Here is a 21,674-nt window from a genome sequence, read left to right on the forward strand (position 1 = left end):
GGCTAGGTGAACCTAGTTGGTCCTCAGACAAAAGGTCTAGGGCACGCTGGGTGTTTGGACACCAGAGTTTAGACACACTGTGTTTGGGACAAGTTTTTTTTCTTGATTATATTTCCTGTTTGAGTACATAAGGAGTACAATCTGTGTCTTGTGTATGTCCTCAGTGGGTGTGGGGCGGTTGTCAGGAGAGCTATCACGGTGGGTGACAGGGGGGGTGCTCAGAGGGGGTGAGATCCCTTGTGCTTGGGGTTGTTCATGTGTCTGTCCCGCTGGGATGTCGAGGCTATGGTCAGGGTCTGGGGTGGACTGTTCTGCTGTGGTGTTGAGACTATTGTCGGGAGCTGAGGTGAGCTGTTCTGCTGGCTTCTCTGCGGGGGTGGCCACCTCTCTAGTAGGTTGTTCTCTGTCACACGCCATCCCCCTCACCCTCTCCTCCAGTAGTCTGATCCTCTACTGTAGTGCTCTGTTCTTCTCCTGCTCATGCTTTTCATCATGTTGAAGTTTTCTCACCACAGTCCAGAGTGCACATATGTCTCTCTCCACCTCCAGCACTCCGGGTCTGGTTAAGGGGGTGTTGCTGTGCTGGACTGTTGTCTGGGTCTGTGCTGACTGGAATGTAATCACCTGCTGTTAAAGCTCCACCTGCCTTACCTTCAGCTGGGTAAATGTATCCTTCATTTCAATGAGGGAGTAGTAGTCTGTGCTGGGACGTTGACTTTTCGCTTGGGGTTGCTCATCTGTGGGGTTATATAATGAAGAGGTCTGGTGTGACCTGCTCGGGGTGGGGGTATCTTTCTCAAGGGAGAGCTTCTCCTGCTGAGCTAATTCTTTGATTAGGTGGAAGTCCAGCTGAAACTGTTTGGGGTTGCCCTGTACCAATACTGTTGAAAACGTATAGAAATGTATATTAGCTGACTCAGAGTTCTCGTTGTCTAGTATCCTGAGTTTCCACCCCTCGGTAACTCCCTCTTWACTTCTTGACGCTAGGAGGCAGAATCTTTTATGTTTGGAAAAATAACATTCCCAATGTAAACGGCCTATTTCTCAGGCCCAGATGCTAGAATATGCATATAATTGACGGATTAGGATAGAAAACACTCTAAAGTTTACAAAACTGTCAAAATATTGTCTGTGAGTATAACAGAACTGATTTTGCAGGCRAAAACCTGAGGAAATCCAACCCGGCAGTGCCTCTTATTTTGAAAAATCCCTGTTCCATTGCCTGCCTATCCTCCATTTAAAGGGATATCAACCAGATTCCTTTTCCAATGGCTTCCACAGGTTGTGAACAGGCTTTAGACATAGTTTCAAGCTTTTATTCTGAAAAATGAGCGAGAGGTGTCCTTTGATTAGTTCATGTGCGCGAGAGTTGTAGCTCGACATTTTCTTTATCTATTGTATTGAATAGTTAACCGTCCGGTTGAAATATTATCGATTATTTATGTTAAAAACAAGGATTGAGGATTGATTATAAAAAACGTTTGACATGTTTCTACAAACATTACGGATACTATTTGGAATTCCTGCCCTTCATGACCGGCACGAGCTTGGATTGCTTTCGCTGTAAAGCATATTTTCAAAATCTTGCTCTTGTGATTTCATGAATATGAATATTTTTTGTATTTTTGTATTTATTTGGCGCTCTGCAATTCAGCAGTTGTTGATGAAAATGATTCCGCTAAAGGGATCGGTGCGCCRRGAGGTAGAGGGGTGTGTTGACATAGCACTGTGCCATGCCAGGGGATGGTCTGTGTGGAAGATGAGGATGCTGATGTTCCCATATTTATAATAGTCAGCAAAAAGTGTTTCTTGATTTTCCATAAGGAGCTTCATTTTGTACTCTTTTCTTGTCTTATTGTTCTTTACATACACAGGGCACTGTATTTTAATTTTCTCTAAACAGCGGGAGGCAGCTTCTAAAGCCTCTCCATTTGGTTGGAGTAGACTGAGACTCTCCTGCCATTGTTGGGCTAAAGGGCTTTGAGACCTCTCACTTGACACGTCAGTGCTAATTGAAGTTGTATCAAGCTTGGCAGCCTTAATWTAGCATTCAGTCCTTATAAAGTAATGTAATGTATTTTTCTTCTTTGCTTTTGGAAATAAAATATAGCTTCAGACCAAACATTACTTACTCAGTTCCAGGTTGGATGGTTTTTTCAGGTTTCTGTTGTTTACCAGAGCATTTGCTGTATAGCTTTGGAATAATAATATTTGGTAGTTGTAAGCCTTCCAGGTGATTCCGTAATTCCATCCAAAATCAGGTTGTATGTTTGGAGTTTTGATTTTGAGTGAAGGTTATGTTGTAGAGTGTAGCATTCTGTATATGTCCCTGACAAAAAATTCAAGTTTATCTAACTCTAAATCTATATATTTTTTTTAAGAACATGATGACACATGCAGGAGCTCATCTGCTCATGAACTGTCTGTCTGTCTGTCTCTCTCTCTCTCTCTCTCTCTCTCTCTCTCTCTCTTTCTCTCTCTTCTCTCTCTCTCTGACTTCTCTCTCTTTCAAACAATGAGAGGTCAGTTTCAATCAGCAGTCAGCAGTTCTCTGTCCCCTAGTTCCAGAGATTGTCTCCTTTCAAAGGCATCATCCAGGCCAATCTCCCAGGCTAGTTGGTGTGGATGGAGTGTTTATTTTAGGCTTGACCAGGCCCATCTGACCAGACCCTGCTATCATCCCTGTTCAACACAGCATGAAGGCTGTCCTCATTCAGGCCCAAGGGGATGAGGTGGGGTGTGGTGATGTTCACCTCTCTTGGGAATGATCTGACTCAGAGAGAACATGCAGCCAGGGGACACTAATATTGGTTGTGTCCCAAATGGCACCATATTCCCTTTATAGTGCACTACTTTTGACCAGGGTCCATCGGCTGCATTTGAGACACAGACTCTCTATTTGTCTGTCTGTGAATGCCAGGTTAAGAAGTCTGAGGGCTGTACTGAGGCTATCCGGGGTGAAGTAGCAACACTAAATTATTCCATAGCTCACCTCACCTGAATTTAAAGTTTGTGTGCAAAGAAAGAGATACAGACATATGCATGCAAGCACACACGCACACAAAGGACCCTGTTGTTGTAGCAGCCCTTAATTAGATTTATATCAGGAATGTATTCTGTTTGGCAGACACTGTTGCATGGTGCATTGTGAAGCGGAACACTCTAGAAGCATTACTGCATCCAGCCAACAGCAATTCCCTCTCTCTCTGTTAGGACCATTACTGTATCACAGATTACAGTCTAACATTTCAAACACAGAACGCTCTGTTAAAGGAAAGTGTTGTATCCCAGATCACAGTGTATTCTGTCAGGATGATATTGTGTCAGATTACCGCTCAATCTTCCCAACACCGTGGGCAAAAACATAGATTTTTGCCAAGAACCCTTTCAAAAACACACTTTAAACAACGCAGTCATTTAGGCTATTGAGGAAGGTAACAAAATGTTATTCTGAAGGAGAGAAAGAGAAATAAAGAAAAATAAACACACAGAGAGAGACAAATACATAGAGAGAGAGAGATCCGAATCTAAAAATTTCAAATAGAAAACCGAAGAAAATTAACAATGACAAATGGTTTGATGAAGAATGCAAAAACCTAAGAAATAAATTGAGAAACCAGCAGCAAACCACGCTGCATCCCACTGCTGTCTTGCTTCAGAAGCTAAGCAGCGTTGGTCCAGGTCAGTCTCTGGATGGGAGACCAGATGCTGTTAGAAGTGGTGTTGGAGGGCCAGTAGGGGGCACCCTTTTGTCTGGTATAAAAAATATACATATATATCCCAGGGAAGTGATTGGGGACATTGCCCTGTGTAGGGTGCTGTCTTTCAGATGGGATGTTAAATGGTTTTCCTGACTCTCTATGGTCATTAAAGATTCCATGCCAGTAGGGGTGTAGGGGTGTTAACCCCGGTGTCCTGGCTAAATTCCCAATCTGGCCCTCATACCATTATGGTCAACTAATCATCCCCAGTTTACAAATGGATCATTCATCCCCACTCTTCTCCCCTGTAACTATTCCCCAGGTTGTTGCTGTAAATGAGAATGTGTTGTTCTCAGTCAACTTACCTGGTTAAATAAAAATAAAACATCCAACCAAAAACATAGAGACCCAGTAAACCTGAACCTATGCCTTCACTATGGTGAATCACTAAAACAATACAGAAATACACTATGAAAATAGAAGGAACAGCATAACAGAAATCAGCTCAATGTAATTGAAGAATCCATAGAATCAAACCACTTCTGGGAAAACACTAAACAAACAACAACACAAAGAGATATCTTTCCAAAACGGAGATGTATGGGTAAACCACTTCTCCAATCTGTTTGGCCCTATAACAAAGAACAAACAGCAAAAACATGATCAAATACAAATCTTAGAATCAACTATTAAAAACTACCAGAACCCACTGGATTCTCCAATTACATTGAATGAACTACAGGACAAATACAAACTGTCCAACACAAAAAAAGGCCTGTGGGGTTGATGGTATCCTAAATGAAATTATAAAATATACAGACCACAAATTCCAATTGGCTATACTTAAACTCTTTAACATCATCCTTAGCCCCGAAATTTTCCCCAATATTTGGATCCAAGGATTGATCACCCCAATCCACAAAATTGGAGACTAATYWGACCAGCAACCTTGKGAAAATYCTCTACAATATCATTAACAGCAGACTTGTACATTTCCACCACAGTGAAACCAATGTACTAAGCAAATGTCAAATTGGCTTTTTACCGTATTACAGACCATGTATTCACCCTGCACACCCTAATTGACAAACAAACATATCAAAACAAAGGCAAAGTGTTCTCATGAAAGTGGTGTTGAAAAGAATTTATAAAATCCATGTACACAAACAACAAGTGTGCGGTTAAAATTGGCAAAAAACACACACATTTCTTTCCACAAGGCCATGGGGTGAGACAGGGATGCAGCTTAAGCCCCACCCTCTTCAACATATATATCAACGAATTGGTGAGGGCACTAAAACAGTCTGCAGCCCCCGGCCTCACCCTACTAGAATCTGAAGTCAAATGTCTACTGTTTGCTGATGATCTGGAGCTTCTGCCCCCAACCAAGGAGGGCCTACAGCAGCACCTAGATCTGCTKCACAGATTCTGTCAGACCTAACGACAAATACAAATCATGACAAAAACATAGTGATTATCCAGTCGTAAGCAACCAATCGATTAAACACAGGATATGACATCATGGAACACTCTGCTTCTTCGCTTCTAGAAACTTTAAAAAAACACAAATTAACAAACTTAGTTGTGCCCATCCATCCATTTAAAAAATGTAAGTAAGACCAGTAAGACCAAAATAATGGTTTTCCAAAAAAGGTCCTATTGCCAGATCCACAAATACAAATTCCATCTAGACACCGTTTCCCTAGAACATACGAAAAACTATACATACCTCGGCCTAAACATCAGCGCCACAGGTAACTTTCACAATGCTGTGAACGATCTGAGAGACAAGGTAAGAAGGACCTCTATGCCATCAAAAGGTACATCAAATTTCCCATACCAATTAGGATCTGGCTAAAAATACTTGAATCAGTCATGGAACACATTTCCCTTTATGGTTGTGAGGTCTGGGGTCCGCTCAGCAACCAATAATTCACAAAATGGAACAAACACCAAATTGAGACTCTGCATGCAGAATTCTGCAAAAATATCCTCAGCGTTCAACGTAAAACACCAAATAATGCATGCAGAGCAGAATGAGGCCGTTACCCGCTAATTATCAAAATCCAGAAAAGGGACGTTAATTTCTACAACCACCTAAAAGGAAATGATTCCCAAATCCTCAATAACAAACACAAACACTGTTCACAAACAGACCCACAGAGCTCAATAACAAACACAAACACTGTTCACAAACACAAAAAGACCCACAGAGCTCCAGGACAGCAACACAATTAGACCCAACCAAATAATGAGAAAACTAAAAGATAATTACTTGACACATTGGAAATAATTAACAAAGATTTGACTATGTACAGACTCGGTGAGCATAGCCTTGCTATTGAGCAAGGCCGCCGTAGGCAGACCTGGCTCTCAAGAGAAGACAGGCTATGTGCACACTGCCCACAAAATGAGGTGGAAACTGAGCTGCACTTCCTAACCTCCTGCCAAATGTATGACCATATTAGAGAGACATATTTCCCTCAGATTACACAGATCCACAAAGAATTCGAAAACAAACCCAATTTTGATAAACTCCCATATCTATTGGGCGAAATACCAGTGTGCCATCACAGCAGCAAGATTTGTGACCTGTTGCCACTAGAATACAACCCATATTTATGTTATTTATTTTCCCTTTTGTGCTTGAACTGTTTTCACTTAATATGACATTTTAAATGTCTTTATTATTTTGGAACTTTTGTGAGTGTAATGTTTACTGTAAATTGTTATWGTTTATTTAACTTTTGTTAATTATCTACTTCACTTGCTTTGGCAATGTTAACATATGTTTCCCATGCCAATAAAGCCCTTAAATTGAATTGAATTGAATTGAGAGAGAGAGAGAGAGAGAGAGAGAGAGAGAGAGAGAGAGAGAGAGAGAGAGAGAGAGAGAGAGAGAGAGAGAGAGAGAGAGAGAGAGAGAGAGAGAGAGAGAGAGAGAGAGAGAGAGAGAGAGAGAGAGAGAGAGAGAGAGAGAGAGAGAGAGAGAGAGAGTATTCTTCAACTCAGATCAGAGGCTAAGATCATTCATGGGGTAATACAGCTAGTCTACAAACCTATCCCTCTCCTGATGTTAAACCTCAAACAGGATCCTCAATGGAAGAGAACATGGTAGGTTGCTGAGCACCATCACATCCTGTTCTATGTCTGCTCTCTTACACCACACACTGATTAGCAGGCTGCTATAGCGACAGACCAGACCTCAGTCTCCCATCTCAGCCATGCTGTCAGATGAATGTATTCAATCTCTGGGCTGTTGCCACTTAGCCCTGCTACTGATAAGACCGCAATACCACTGAGTGTACAAACTAACCAGCGGCGTGAGAGAATGGGGGAAATAACCACCAACTCAGGCTCTCCTGGGTATCTACATGTGTGCTTTTACTATGTGTGTGTGTGTGGTTATGTGTGTGTCTGATAAAAAGGGCCATCGCTACAACACATACTGCTTGTTTACGGTAGAAATGGCCTGTCATATCTCTCCGTGCACTCACCATTTGTTGCTGACAATGCATATTGATCTAATCTGGCTGTATAATTGGAGCAGGGGGTAAATATCAAAACTCATTAACACCATTTTGGAAATTACCCATTCCCCCCTTCATTCATCATGCAATGCCAGCTGGCACTATGAGCCTGTTGGAAGGCAGCGACCCTGGCTTTATTTCAGTGTTGAGATGTCCTCTCTATGTGCTGTCAATGAGTGGTGTCTACACTGCCTGTCTGTCAGTCCCTGGCCTTCCTCTCATTATGTGAATATGATAGGGTGATTGGCTGCTCAGCCTGCACTAATGTTAAGTGGAGTGAAGAGGAGAATGAACATCTCTCTRTCTCACCCTCTCTCTTCGCACAGTGATAGAAACTGTACCATCACACATCCATCATACACATCTTTTTACACCTCAACCCGTCTTTCTCGGCGGCAGCCCCCCTCTTCCTCTGACAGACCGCAGAGAAGAGAGATAAACGTGCAGAGATCCCCAACCGTCAGACATAATGGCTTATGAATATAAATGTGGTTTGATTTGGTTGGTCTGACAGAGATACAGCCATGCAGGGAGAGAACGCAGAATACAGCAGAGCAACTGTTCATCTTAATGAAAAGTGCTTTGTGCCACGTTTCTGTGGCCCCGTAGATTGAGCTGACAACAAACACACAGTGGCATGTCACTTTAGTCCCTGGGGAGACAACACTATTCCCTTAAGGAGCCTTGCCATCACAGCCAAGATTCTAACTCTCAAAGGTACAGTATGTCTTTCTACAGACAGTGGCGTTCTCTCTCCCATTCTGCCTGCTGGCATCATCTGACCTGACTTCACAAAAACAACTCAAAAGCCCCCAAAGAAAAATCCTATGCTGCAACTTTTCTCATTATTATTCCACTTAGGTTTGATACTTTTGAAAGGTTGATTTGTTTGAACTGTGCATGCTCTTATTCATATGTGGGTAATTAGCATGCTAGCAGTATTTAGAGAAAATATCCTCCTACATGCTTAAAAATATTCCCTGGAGTGAAATACAGATCTTAGAAATCTTTCAGCGGTCGTCTCTTTTACCCCATCAGCTCACTTATAAGAGCTGCTTATCTTATCTGATTGATGTGCCTCCTTTAGATAGAATGAAGAAGAAAATTGCGCACACACACACACACACACACACACACACACACACACACACACACACACACACACACACACACACACACACACACACACACACACACTCTCGCTCTTTCCCTTCCTCCTACATCTTACATACATGGGCCAAGGAAGGTAATGAGCTTACCTGCACCATTATTAAATTTGAAGAGATCCAGCTCAAGCTGTTCCCATAGATACACTTCAGCTGAACATGTGGCACGGAAAACCAGCTCTGCCTTTATAAGTTGATTTAACTATAACAGTAAAATGGACTCTAGTCATTGCATTAACCTAGACAGTGAAATAACAACCAATTAAGTCCTCTCGTGACAACAGCTTGTCGCCAACTACAGTTTGCCACCATGTATAGTAAAAGTGCTCAGTGGGTGCTTCACTTCAGAGCGATGTCATTATTGAATGGACAACAACCTTTTTTTGTATACAGTTTCAGTTAAAGATTCAGCCTTAACACCTTCTAGGCACACCGTATGTAAAGTAAGTTTGAAAAAAGTTCAAACGTTTTTTTTGTATTTCACTTTCAGAGAAACGGTTATATTTTGTATTTCAGATAGAAAGGATCAGCTAGGATTCAAGGCATGCAATAACAACCACTACTACATCAACTGAACACGAAGCTAACTGAGCTTGCACCACCTGACCCAATACTTGACATGACAAAAGGCTATATATATATTTTAATATATTGGCACCCTTGCACTTTACATTGGAGTGCAATGGAGCAGAATGTTCTGTTTTCTCTTTTGAAACTGTTTAAATTATTATTTTTACCCAGTATGCACCTGCAACTTACCACATGTCAGGTGAGATAAATTACACTTAAATGAGAATTACTTGCCTTCAAACAAATTATTTTGAATAATTTCATTTCTTAGGGAAAATCTAAATTTCAGTTTAGATATTTTTTCCCCTTAGTCCTGTGCACACACATGTGAACAACAAAAGGTTTTTAAATTTCAACTTATTTTACAAGAAAAAGTGAATCATGCTAGGGTGCCGATATATTTGACCGCAACTGTGTAACACACAGAAATGTTACATGCTTTGTGACAAAGTGAAAAGGCCTAGGCTGACAGTATATGTATGTCATTAACTAGATAATGCAAGGTTATGGCAGCCGAACAATGCATCTGGCTGAGGATTGGGTTCTTGCAGATACACTATTCATTTTACCCCCCCCCCCCCGACTTTGCTGATAACTACTTTATTGAGGAAAAGCGGACTTACTATGCCTGCAATATGTGGTTGTCCAACCCAGCTATTTCAAAGATTAATGCACTAACTSTAAGTCACTCTGGATAAGARAATCTGCTAAATGACTAAAATATAAATGTAAACAAATATCAAGTTGGTACTACAACCTATACATGGTGAAATTAATGCATTACCTTTCAAAGTACTTGATCACTTACATTAATTAACAGTCACTTGAAGCTTGTGAGGCAATGTGAGGAAGACAATGAACAGAAATGTCATACATTCAATGAAAAGTAGATACAATAACGTGTAACTTCATACAGCAAAGTATTGTTGGTGGTAGGATGGTATTTTAACAAGAAAGGCTATCAGCTATTTGAATGGGGACTCTTCAGTGCTCCCTGAAGAGAAGAGTCTTGTGTTCTCCAGACCTGAAGGACGGCAATACTCTGAACAAACCACTCAAGTGTTCATACACTCTACACAGACCCTCTCAGGACCCCTGAGTGTCTGGCAAACATGAGAGGTTTCCTATTCATCTCAACATCTAAATGACATGAGGAAAGATATGGAATGCAATTGGCCCTCTTCAGACACTGTAGGTTTAAGATCATGTTTATACACAACATGGTCTCTCATACCAAATGGCTTCTTCTATTTGAATACGATAGAGAAAGGAAAGGCTAAGCTAAACTACTGCCACTTTGATATACAGTACCTTGATAGGTTACAAGGAAAACACACAAAATCTTATCTATTTGGATATATTTTGTCAGCACAAAGCATTCAAGCAGAAATAAAGATGGTCTGAACCCCAGGTTTCTTCCTGCCTCCTCCCCATCACTATCCTCCCACACGGACACAGCCCATTCCATCAAAGCAACAGACGGCACGCGTATGGCAGCCTTCACTGAGACAGCCAGCCCAGCCCTGACAGATAGCCAAGCCTAGCCCAGCCTGGCCCTGAGGACATACCTCAGTGTCTCAGTCATCACCGTTAAAGGGGCAGTGCAGTCAAAATCTCAATCTCCTGTTTAAAAAAAMAACAATATTTCCACACTATGGTGTCGAAATAACACTATCAAATTGTAAACATGATGATAATGCCCGTTTAGTGTAAGATGTTTTTGGCCTGGAATTTCAGTCTTTTCAGGTGGGATGGAGTTTTTGGCCCAGAGCATGAAATCAAATTCTGATCTGATTATTCTAACCAATGACTGGTCTTCCTTTTTTGCATATGTMTCCTCCTACTTCAAATGAATAAGCGGGGTAGATCACAGATGACCACAGGTGTCAAACTCATTCCACAGAGTGTCAAGTGGCTGTTGTTTTTTTGCTCATCCCTCATGATGAATTATGGTCACGAATTCGTTTTTTAACTAGGCAAGTCAGTTAAGAACAAATTCTTATTTACAATGACGGCCTACCCCAGCCAAACCTTGAGGACACTGAGCCAATTATGCACCGCGCTATGGGACTCCCAATCACGGCCGGTTGTGATTCAGCTTGGAATCAAACCAGGGTCTGTAGTGAAGCCTCTAGCACTGAGGTGCAGTGCCTTGGACCGCTGCGCCACTCAGAAGCCCGAAGTAGTAAGGAACTCGCCACACATGGTTGTCTAAAACCTGCAGACACTAGGCCCTCCACGGAATGAGTTTGACGCTCCTGGTCTAGACGATCCTATCCGCTAATCAGGGCTGTGTATACAAATATATTTAAATGTGTATCAACACGCCAACATGAGCAAACTGAGCATTTCAATGGCAAACTGAGCATTTCAATGGCAAACTGAGCATTTCAATGGCAAACTGAGCATTTCAATGGCAAAACTGAGCATTTTCAATGGGGCAAACTGAGCATGTAATGGCAAACTGAGCATTTCAATGGCAAAATGAGCATTTCAATGGCAAACTGAGCATTTCAATGGCAAACTGAGCATTTCAATGGCAGACTGAGCATTTCAATGGCRAACTGAGCATTTCAATGGCAAACTGAGGCTCAGGGAAATAAATGATTACAAATACATTTGGAGTTATTGTTATGAAAAACAAACACACACAGTGATTTATTAGACATACAGTGATGTTTAAAAAAAATAAACAATGTAAGACTGCATGGGGGCTTGAATATCATTATCATTTGGAGGCCATGCATATTCTCCCATCACCACGGGGGAGCAAGGGCATGGATTGGCTGTCAGTCTCCCTGTGTGTCAGGAGTGATAAGCCAGATCAGTGACTGCTAAGAAACTATGAAATGGGCTAGTCAGAAATGAGATGCCAGTTATCACCCAGGGCCAGATGGGGGTGGGGTTGCTGGTGAGGGGGTGACAGGGGTACACTGTTCACTTGAACCAGGAGGTAGTATCACCAGCCTATCCTCTCTGTGTCACCACAGGCTTTAATTAGGGAGACTTCAGGTCAAGCAGAAATTGTGTCATAGGGGCTGTTACTGTCCTCTGTCCTACTTTGAAATGTTTGCTAATGTGTGTTTTAGTGGTGTGGATCAATGGTCAGAGCTGTACTGGAGCAGCATTTAGACTGCAGGTCAAACCGTGGTAAAGGCTGATATGTAGACTGACAGGAAGAGTCAGAGTCCATTAGTCAATTAACAGCAGTGGTCAATAAACACATTTCAAAGACAGACAATGCACAGTAACACATACTGTGGGGAGTAGTTAGTTGTCAATGCACGGAGTGGTATTGGTTAGTGCTATATCTTTATTTTGAACCCCAAATAGGAACAAGGTCCAAAAGAAGTATCTGTCAATCATAATGCCAAGATATTAGCATAGTATTGCATTGCAGAATAAATCAATAAAATAAGACAATATAAGCCAGTGGTTTATTGCTGTTGGTTTTTATCAGGAGTGACATTAATGTCCTACCTCAAGTTCTGTCTTTAAATTATTCTTATACCAGGGGATTCCCAATCATCTTTTGTTGTTTCCACTCTCATAAAAATGGGATTAGAACTTGTTCAAAAAAGTTAATCATTGTGGATCCCAATTCCCCAAAGAAGCTTCACAGAATGTAATACATTCGTAAGTATGAAAGAGCAATTTAGCCTTAGATTAAAAAAGTTGGGTGGAGGGGCCCTCAGAGAAACTTGCTAAGGAGAACAATAGTGCAGACTCATGAGTGTATATAATATCTGTAGGCCTATGCACCAACCAAGAAGACTATGATAGGTTTACTACTGACTCACTGTAATATACTGTAGTCTGTCCATCTTTTCCAGACATGAAAAGAGTCCGTTCTATGATAAACCCACCCTGCTACACGGGACTGCATGGTGACCTGTGTGAGTCCATTTCACTCAGAATCTTTGATGAGTTAAAGTCAACCTGAACTTGTTAAGTGGATTTCCAAGTAGTTTGACACTGTGTAAGAGAGAAGATATGGAATACAAATCCAACAGAATGTCCTCTTTGAGAGGTGTTTAGATTGCACTAGAAAATGTGTAATACCTTACAAACCATGTTTGTCTTTGTGGAGCTTTATTATATCTCACTACTCTGTATGGGAATCATAGGTTCTAAAGTCTATTTCAAGAGTGCGGTGGGTAGGCAGGGTACTTTGTGAATCCCCCACGGGTTGACTTAAGCACATCTTCAAGTAGACTAGTGTTATGTGGAGTCATGCCAACACTATCAGCACCTGTGTGTACTGCAGGGTAGGAAGCCTAGCTCTTCTCTGATTGATGAATGATGAAAGGTAAAGCAGAACATGTCTTTCTCTGCTTGAATGCAGCACATACACGATGCACATCTATGTTTGTAGACAGAGTTTTCAGTTGTAAAACTTTCAACATCCAGAAGGATATGTTATTTTAAAAGGTTTTTCAAGAGAGTGCAGAATATTTGCACTACAAGTGGAATTCAATATCTATGAATGTGCCTACATTCACATTAACATGTCCGCTCATGGACACCCACACCCACAATAGTTGGAAGTCATAAGAGATGATTCATGGCCAGGTTAGTGGCTGCTGAGCGGGTGGGGACTTATATGAGAAGTTTAGCACCTAAAATGGCTGTGTTTTTAAAAGGAACATTTCTCCACACTGTTAAACGGATCCCCAGAAGAAAGATGGAGGCATTAAGTGAGGACATGGACAGAGTGCACTCAGCACGGCCCCAGCATGCCTACTCAGCCAGAATATTTCACTGTGAAGATCTCACAACGCTCTGACATGGCAATGCATTATGGGAGCCCGTCTGGTGGAGGTTGGGGTTGATGTGTCTCAAAGCCTGACAACAGCTCTGGGCATTTCCATTAAAAACCACACAACTCAACATTACGACCTCTCCTCCAGGGCCTGATGTGTTTTTCTTCACCTCAAGAAGAAAAAAAACAGCAACAGTTGCAGTTTTTGAAAGACTCATCATGAGTTCGCACAAACAGGCAAATAGGTTAAGTTTGTTAAGTGCATTTTTTCTGAATGACGGAGATAGTGTGGCTGGTGGATATTGGGTTACGTGTGCCATACAGGGTTTCTACTAGCACAGCCTTGAGGCTGTGCTGACAAAGGAAACCAACACCATGATCATAGCAGCACAACACGCAAAAACCACACACACTCAAACATTCCCTTATCTCCCTTGTGAGCCCCTACCACCTGACTACTGTGATGCGTTGTTTATTACATGTGGTACACACACACACACACACACACACACACACACACACACACACACACACACACACACACCACACACACACACACACACACACACACACACACACACACACCACACACACACACACACACAACACACACACACACACACAGGACGACGGACTGATGTGAGCTGAGCCTTTCCTCGGGCAGGCTCTGAGAATTATAACACTATCATTTTAAATTGGATAGCAGAGGACATGGTGGATAACTGGTGTGCGTGTGTGTGCGTGTGCGTGTGCGTGTGCGTGTGTGTGTGTGTGTGTGTGTGTGTAACCCACTCCATCACCTGGACGTGAATCAAGCCCGCCACCAGCTGTATCTGCGAACAGGGACAGATGACAGAGTACAGGGGACATAAAGTGATAACAAGGACAGAGGACAGGGGACAGAGAACAGGGGATATGGCAGAAAGGACAGACAGAGGACAGGGGACAGAGGACAGAGAGGACAGACAGATTTCAGGGGACAGAGAGAGAGAACAGGGGTCAGGGGACAAAGAGAACAGACAGGGAACATGGGTCAGGGGACAGAGAGGACAGACAGAGAAGAGGAGTCAGGGGAACAAGCAGGGGTGCAGGTACTTACCAGTGAGTGGGTGAACTCTGGGGCGTGGTCGTTCTTGTCTGTGATGGTGATGGTTGCCGTGGATGTTCCTGTTAGTCCCACGTCTCTTCCCTTCATGTCCTGGGCTACGATCTCCAGCTCATACTGCGTAGTGGGGAGTGTCTGGAGGGACACACACACAGACACACACTGTGTCATAAAGTCTGTCGTTATCACACATCCATTTCAGGGGTTACACACAACACAATCATCATTAGACACAGGATTTGTTGAGGGAGATAAAATTATTCCACTTAATACAAATGATAACAAATGATTAACTGACTGACAAAAAGCAATTTAGACTGAATGATTGTTACGCCGGTGTGGATTCATTTCGGAGTAAACATATTCTAATAAAAACACACCCCCTTGGCGTCTTATTATGTTGACACTTTGTACATTTCTATCAAGCCTCTTAGAAAGCTCAGGAACAAAGCACCAGACTTTTGGAGGCATAGAGCCAGACAGGTACTGGAGTGTAATGATCACATAGTCACATAGCCCAAGTGACTCATACACACAAAACAAACAAAAGGGAGTTGCTACGGCATGGTCTCCTGTCTGGGGGTGGTAGTGCAGTACTCTGTAGTCTTCTAAATATGACAGCCATTTCCTGACATTTAAATAGAACTAAACAGATGTCAAGTGTCTGTTATAACCTAAGCTTATCACATTATAGAAACCAACAAACACCCACATCATCTATTGGCATCTATCAGGCATCCAAGTCTTGTGCAAACCAGATGAAAAAATCCCCAAGCAAATGTATTTACAGCCTGTGTAGAACACCTCTCAGCACATATGATTATGAATAGACGTATGGCAGTACGACACCACAGTATTTTACGTTCATCCATTTTTAAATACCTAGGGGGGTGAGTTGCTTCAATACTTCCCCTTCAATGGCTCAGAAGACATAAGATCAAGGTTTGTAGGCTTGGCAGACATGCAAGCGGCGTTATTAACGTTTTTCTCCCAGCTTTCATGATGTGCTACATTAAAAGAGAAAGGATCCTCTTTGGAGCTTGGCTCTCGCGGGTAATTCTAAGGCGAGGGAAGGCAGTGGGGAGGGACCCTGGAGGACAGAAGCTGGCCAGGCATTAGGGTAAGTTGGAGAAGTGGAGTGTGATTGCAGTGCAGGTTAAATGCCAAGCTCAATTTGGAATATGCAGCTCTGCATACAGCATAGATTATTTTGTTGCTTTTAAAGCCATGGTTAATATTCACCTGCAGGCTACAGAAAAAAAAAATTCCAAAAGGAATCTTCAGCTGTCCCCATAAGATAACCCCTTTTGGTTGCAGGTATAATCCTTTTTGGTTCCAGGTAGAATCATTTTGGGTTCCCTGTAGAACCCTCTGTAGAAAGGGTTCTACATGGCCTATAAAACGGTCTACCTGGAATAAAGTTTGATTTGATTTAGTGCTGTTCTTTAACTTTGATTCTTGGTTGAGATGGAGATTTAAATCCAACGTATAACCAAAGCTTGAAACCCTAGGCCTATGCATTGTATATTTGAAAAAAAGCTTTTGATGAATTTGCAAATGCTATGTAGGCCTAAATACTATCATTGATGATATGACTTATAAAGTATGATGACATTTTATTTGCTCTGTTAAACCTACACTTTGGAATGACTTCAATAGCAATATATTCTCTCAATAATGATTCTCACAATAGCACATTGATAGTAGTAGTTTCTTTTGGCAGAAATGCATTCTGGAACATGTGAACTTTTATGTGCCTTAATAACAAACGTGTATGCCATCTGTAAATATGAATAAAATTGTTAAATTACGAGCCAAGTTAGCTTAGCCCCGTAAAAAGACAGGAACCTTCCCGCTAGCAATGATTGGCTGAGATAATGGGGTGGCAGGTAGCCTAGTGGTTAGAGTGTTAGACTAGTAACCGGAAGGTTGCAAGATTGAATCCCTGAGCTGACAAGGTAAAAATCTGTTGTTCTGCCCCTGAACAACGCAGTTAACACACTGCTCCTAGGCTGTCATAGTAAATAAGAATTTGTTCTTCACTGACTTGCCTAGTTAAATAAAGGTTACATTTATAAAAAACAATAGTAATAATGGATGGGCTGGACATGCCGAGAGAAGAGTTCAGATTGGTCTGCCTTGTAGCACGCCTCTGTCTATAACAAAGGGCTGCATAGTACATGTAAGTAATCCTTTCTAACATGGGTTTTCTGAAAGATATCACGAATAACTGCAAAAGTGTTGCTCTTTATTTTCTGGAGGACAGAGTTCTTAAATCAGTGGAATGCCCGGTGGAAGCAGAGTATGATAGCTAAGGAGATGGAGAAAATTCTGGTGTTTGATWGCAAAGATGCGGAGGGGGTCACAAAGAGAACACAGAGAGGGTTGTATAAAACACCTTCAAACTAAGGAAAACCATGGCATCCGTGACAGAGAGGGAGAAGCATTYATCCACGTATACGAGTATATGGGTAAGAGAGTCTAGCTAGCTACATTTTCAGATAWTAAACGTTTCTAATTTTGTCAGGAAGTTGTTTTCATTGCAAGTTAAAGAGTACTGTTAGCTAGCTAACATTAGCCGGCTCGCTATTTAATGTTACATGTATGATCTGTGTAGTAATATTATTCATATCTCAGATCAATTTGCATTGCTAGTTATAGCCTAATGTTAGCTAGCTAGCTAACATCGCATATAGTTGGTTAGCTACCTGCAGATTCATGCAGGGTAGTAATGTTAGAGTTGGGATTATGGTTCATTGTTTAGCTAGCTAGCTACATGTCTAAACAAAAGACTCCGCTATGCAAGGTACCATGGGACAAATACACTTTGATTTTATTTGATATAGCTAGTGTGTGTTTACCAGAGATGTCATGCCCTGGCCATAGAGAGGCTTTTATTCTCTATTTTGGTTAGGCCAGGGTGTGACTAGGGTGGGCATTCTAGTTTCTTTATTTCTATGTTTTCTGTTTCTATGTTTTGGCCGGGNTGTTTTCTGTTTCTATGTTTTGGCCGGGTATGGTTCTCAATCAGGGACAGCTGTCTATCGTTGTCTCTGATTGGGAATCATACTTAGGCAGCCTGTTTTTCCACCTTAGTTGTGGGTAGTTGTCTGTGTTAGTGGCCTGTATAGCCCTAGTCAGCTTCACGTTCGTTTTTGTTGTGTCTTGTTTTGTTGGCGACATTTATAACATTAAAAGAAAATGTACGCTCACCACACTGCACCTTGGTCCGGTCATTTCCCTGACGATGTTCGGGACAGATCTACCCACCACAAACGGACCAAGCAGCGTGGTAAGGAGGACTGGACATGGGAGGACATCCTGAATGGGAAAGGATCCTGGACGTGGGAGGAGATCCTGGCGGGAAAGGATCGCCTGCCATGGGAGCAGGTGGAAGCAGCGAGGAAGGCGGAGGCAGCGAGTAAAAGGKCCCAGGATTACACAGGGTCACGGCTGGCACGAAAGACCGGGAGGCCACTCCCCMMARAAATWGGGTGGGGGCACACGAGGAGATTGGCTGAGTCAGGTTGGAGACCTGAGCCAACTCCTCATGCTTACCGTAGGAAGCGTGGTACTGGTCAGGCACCGTGTTATGCGGTGGAGCGCACGGTGTCTCCAGTGCGCGTTCACAGCCCGGTGCGCTACATTCCAGCTCCCCGCATCGGCCGGGCTAGAGTGGGCATCCAGCCAGGACGGATTGTGCCGGCTCAGCGCATCTGGCCGCCAGTGCGTCTCTACGGCCCAGGGTATCCTGCACCAGCTCTGCGCACTGTGTCTCCGGTGTGTCTGCACAGCCCAGTGCGTCCTGTGCCAGCGCCACGCCTCTGCCGGGCGAAGGTAACCATCCAGCCAGGACGGGTAGTGCGGGCTCTACGCTCAAGACCTCCAGTGCGCCYCCACGGCCCAGTGTATCCRGTGCCTGCTCCAAGAACCAGGCATCCAGTATGTCTCCCCAGCCTGGTGAGTCCTGTGCCTGCTCCCAGAACCAGGCCTCCTGTATGTCTCCCCAGCCTGGTGAGTCCTGTGCCTGCTCCCAGAACCAGGCCTCCTGTATATCTCCCCAGCCTGGTAAGCCCTGTGGCAGCTCCACACACCAGGCTGTTCATAGGTCTCATCACTCCAGTGATGATCAATGGCACGAAGCCTCCAGTGATGATCCATGGCCCGGAGCCTGCATTGAGGATCCATGGCACGAAGCCTCCAGCATTGATCCGCGGATCGGAGTCTCCAGTGACGGTCCCCAGTCCGGAGCCTCCAGCGACGGTCCCCAGTCCGGAGCCTCCAGCGACGGTCTCCAGTCCGGCGCCTCCAATGACGGTCTCCTGTGCGGGGCCTGCAACGAGGGTCCCCAGTCCAGGGCCTGCAACGAGGGTCCCCAGTCCGGGGCCTGCAACGAGGGTCCCCAGTCCCGGGCCTGCAACGAGGATCCTCGGTCCGGGGCCTGCAACGAGGGTCCCCAGTCCCGGGCCTGCAACGAGGATCCCCAGTCCGGGGCCTGCAGCGAGGGTCCCCAGTCCGGGGCCTGCAGCGAGGGTCCCCAGTCCGGGGCCTGCAGCGAGGGTCCCTAGTCCAGAGGTGCCACCAAAGTGGGGGGAGCCAGAGGTGGAGCGGGGTCTGCGTTCCACACCAGAGCCGCCACCGAAGTAGATGCCCACTCGGACCCTCCCCTATAGAGTCAGGTTTTGCGGCCGGAGTCCGCACCTTTGGGGGGGGGACTGTCACGCCCTGGCCATAGAGAGCCTTTTATTCTCTATTTTGGTTAGGCCAGGGTGTGACTAGGGTGGGCATTCTAGTTTCTTTATTTCTATGTTTTCTGTTTCTATGTTTTGGCCGGGTATGGTTCTCAATCAGGGACAGCTGTCTATCGTTGTCTCTGATTGGGAATCATACTTAGGCAGCCTGTTTTTCCACCTTAGTTGTGGGTAGTTGTCTGTTTTAGTGACCTGTATAGCCCTAGTCAGCTTCACGTTAATTTTTGTTGTGTCTTGTTTTGTTGGCGACATTTATAACATTAAAAGAAAATGTACGCTCACCACGCTGCACCTTGGTCCAGTCATTTCCCTGACGATGTTCGTGACAAGAGATGGTAATGTGAAGCAATATGACCTGCACCAAAGTCAAATTAGGATATAATGTTAGGCCAACGAGACAGTGTCAAAGTAAAAAAAATATCTGGTAGAATGCCCTGCTTTTATTTAGTCTGTTATTTTCTGTAATTAGCTTGCCATTAATTGATAAATAATTATCTTGTAGTGAGTTTATTTTCCTGTAATAAAGGAATACAAATTAGCTCAAGTCAAGACGATGTCAGCTATATGATGTGGTCATTATTTGAACTGGCTAGCTACCTAACTTAATGTTAGCTAACAAGCTAGAAACAATGTTTAGAACATTGCTTTTAGTAGCCTGGTTTKCTAGATTGACATATACTAAATAAATGTTGAACCAGATGGGTTTATTGCTGTWAAAATACACAAGTTATGCTATTTTGGACCACCAGGCTGCTGATGCCATGCATGTGAATCCTTAATGAGATGGGTAGGGCCAAGGCTTAAGAGCAGTGGTGTAAAGTACTTAAGTAGTTTTTTGGAGTATMAGTACATKACTTTATTTTTGACAACTTTTACTCSATTCCTAAAGAAAACATTGTACTTTTTACTCCATACATTTTCCCTGACAACCAAAAGTACTCGTTACATTTTGAATGATTAGGAGGGCAGGACARTTCACACACTTATCAAGAGAAGAACACGTGGTCATMMTTACTGCTCTGGCCTGGCGGACTCACTAAACACAAATGCATCTTTTCTAAATGATGTCTGAGTGTTGGAGTGTGCCCCTGGCTATCCATACATTTTAAAAACAAGAAAATGGTGTTGTCTGCTATGCTTAATATAAGGAATTTTAAATGATTTATACTTTTGATATATATATTTTAGAAATTACATTTTCTTTTGATTCTTAATATATTTAGAACCAAATACTTTTAGACTTTTACTCAAGTAGTATTTTACTGGCTGACTTTTACTTGAGTAACTTTCTATTAAGGTATCTATACTTTCACTCAAGTATGACAATTGGGTACTTTTCCCGCCACTGCTTAAGAGGGTGTGAACAATGCTGAATGGGTGTAGATAAAGAATAGCTATCCAGTACGTGTAGCAAATATTCAAGGGACATTTTCTCAAAAGTGGGGTTACATTTTCTCAAAGCAGAATTAGTTTCTCATTGCTCCTCAACTGTAGTTTATGATATAGAGTACCTCTCTACTTTTATCCAATGTAAAAAAGCACAATTTCAAATTTTGCTACATAACACCGAATCGAGCCGGTCGGTCACAAATGAATTGTTGTAGATCAGGGTGTGCTGCCCAGCCTAATGTTTTTATAGCGTATACAAYGTTGAAGAGCTGATGTTGTTTCAATGGTACAAATTCAACATATTTTATGAATGGTTTGTCAATGTTGAAAATTGGTTACAATTATGACATAATCACGTGGTTGAAATTTCACCCTCAAAACAACAGTTGATATCTTTAAAAAAATKGAATGTATTTTCCACCTAGATTCAACATCACAATACATTGACAAATTACGTTGAAACATCGTTGATTCAACCAGCTGTGCCTAGTGGGTAGGCACTGAGATGAATCTATACAATTTATTCTGTGCAAGTGAAATAATCTATACTGAAAGATACTTAATTTTTACCCACAATCACRGAAATGTTTCAAAGCAAAGACATCATCACAATATTGTTCTATTAGAGTCAATTCTGTAATGGAATATAGATTCATGAGATGAGGAAATGGAACTACTAATACTTCTTCTAATTGGCCAT

At 42.8% G+C, this 21,674-nt stretch overlaps 1 protein-coding gene across 2 annotated transcripts in view; it reads right to left on the minus strand.

Moving 5' to 3' along the window:
* LOC111953069 (cadherin-13-like) overlaps nt 1-21,674 on the minus strand; it is a 692,508-nt gene that overhangs the window by 127,330 nt on the left and 543,504 nt on the right. For both annotated transcript variants that reach the window (XM_070435180.1, XM_023972160.2), the window contains one exon: nt 14,829-14,969. In XM_070435180.1, the coding sequence (XP_070291281.1) occupies nt 14,829-14,969 (141 nt within the window). The remainder of the gene's footprint in view (nt 1-14,828; nt 14,970-21,674) is intronic.

The sequence above is a fragment of the Salvelinus sp. IW2-2015 genome, linkage group LG26 (assembly GCF_002910315.2).
Source record: "Salvelinus sp. IW2-2015 linkage group LG26, ASM291031v2, whole genome shotgun sequence".
NCBI lineage: Eukaryota > Metazoa > Chordata > Actinopteri > Salmoniformes > Salmonidae > Salvelinus > Salvelinus sp. IW2-2015.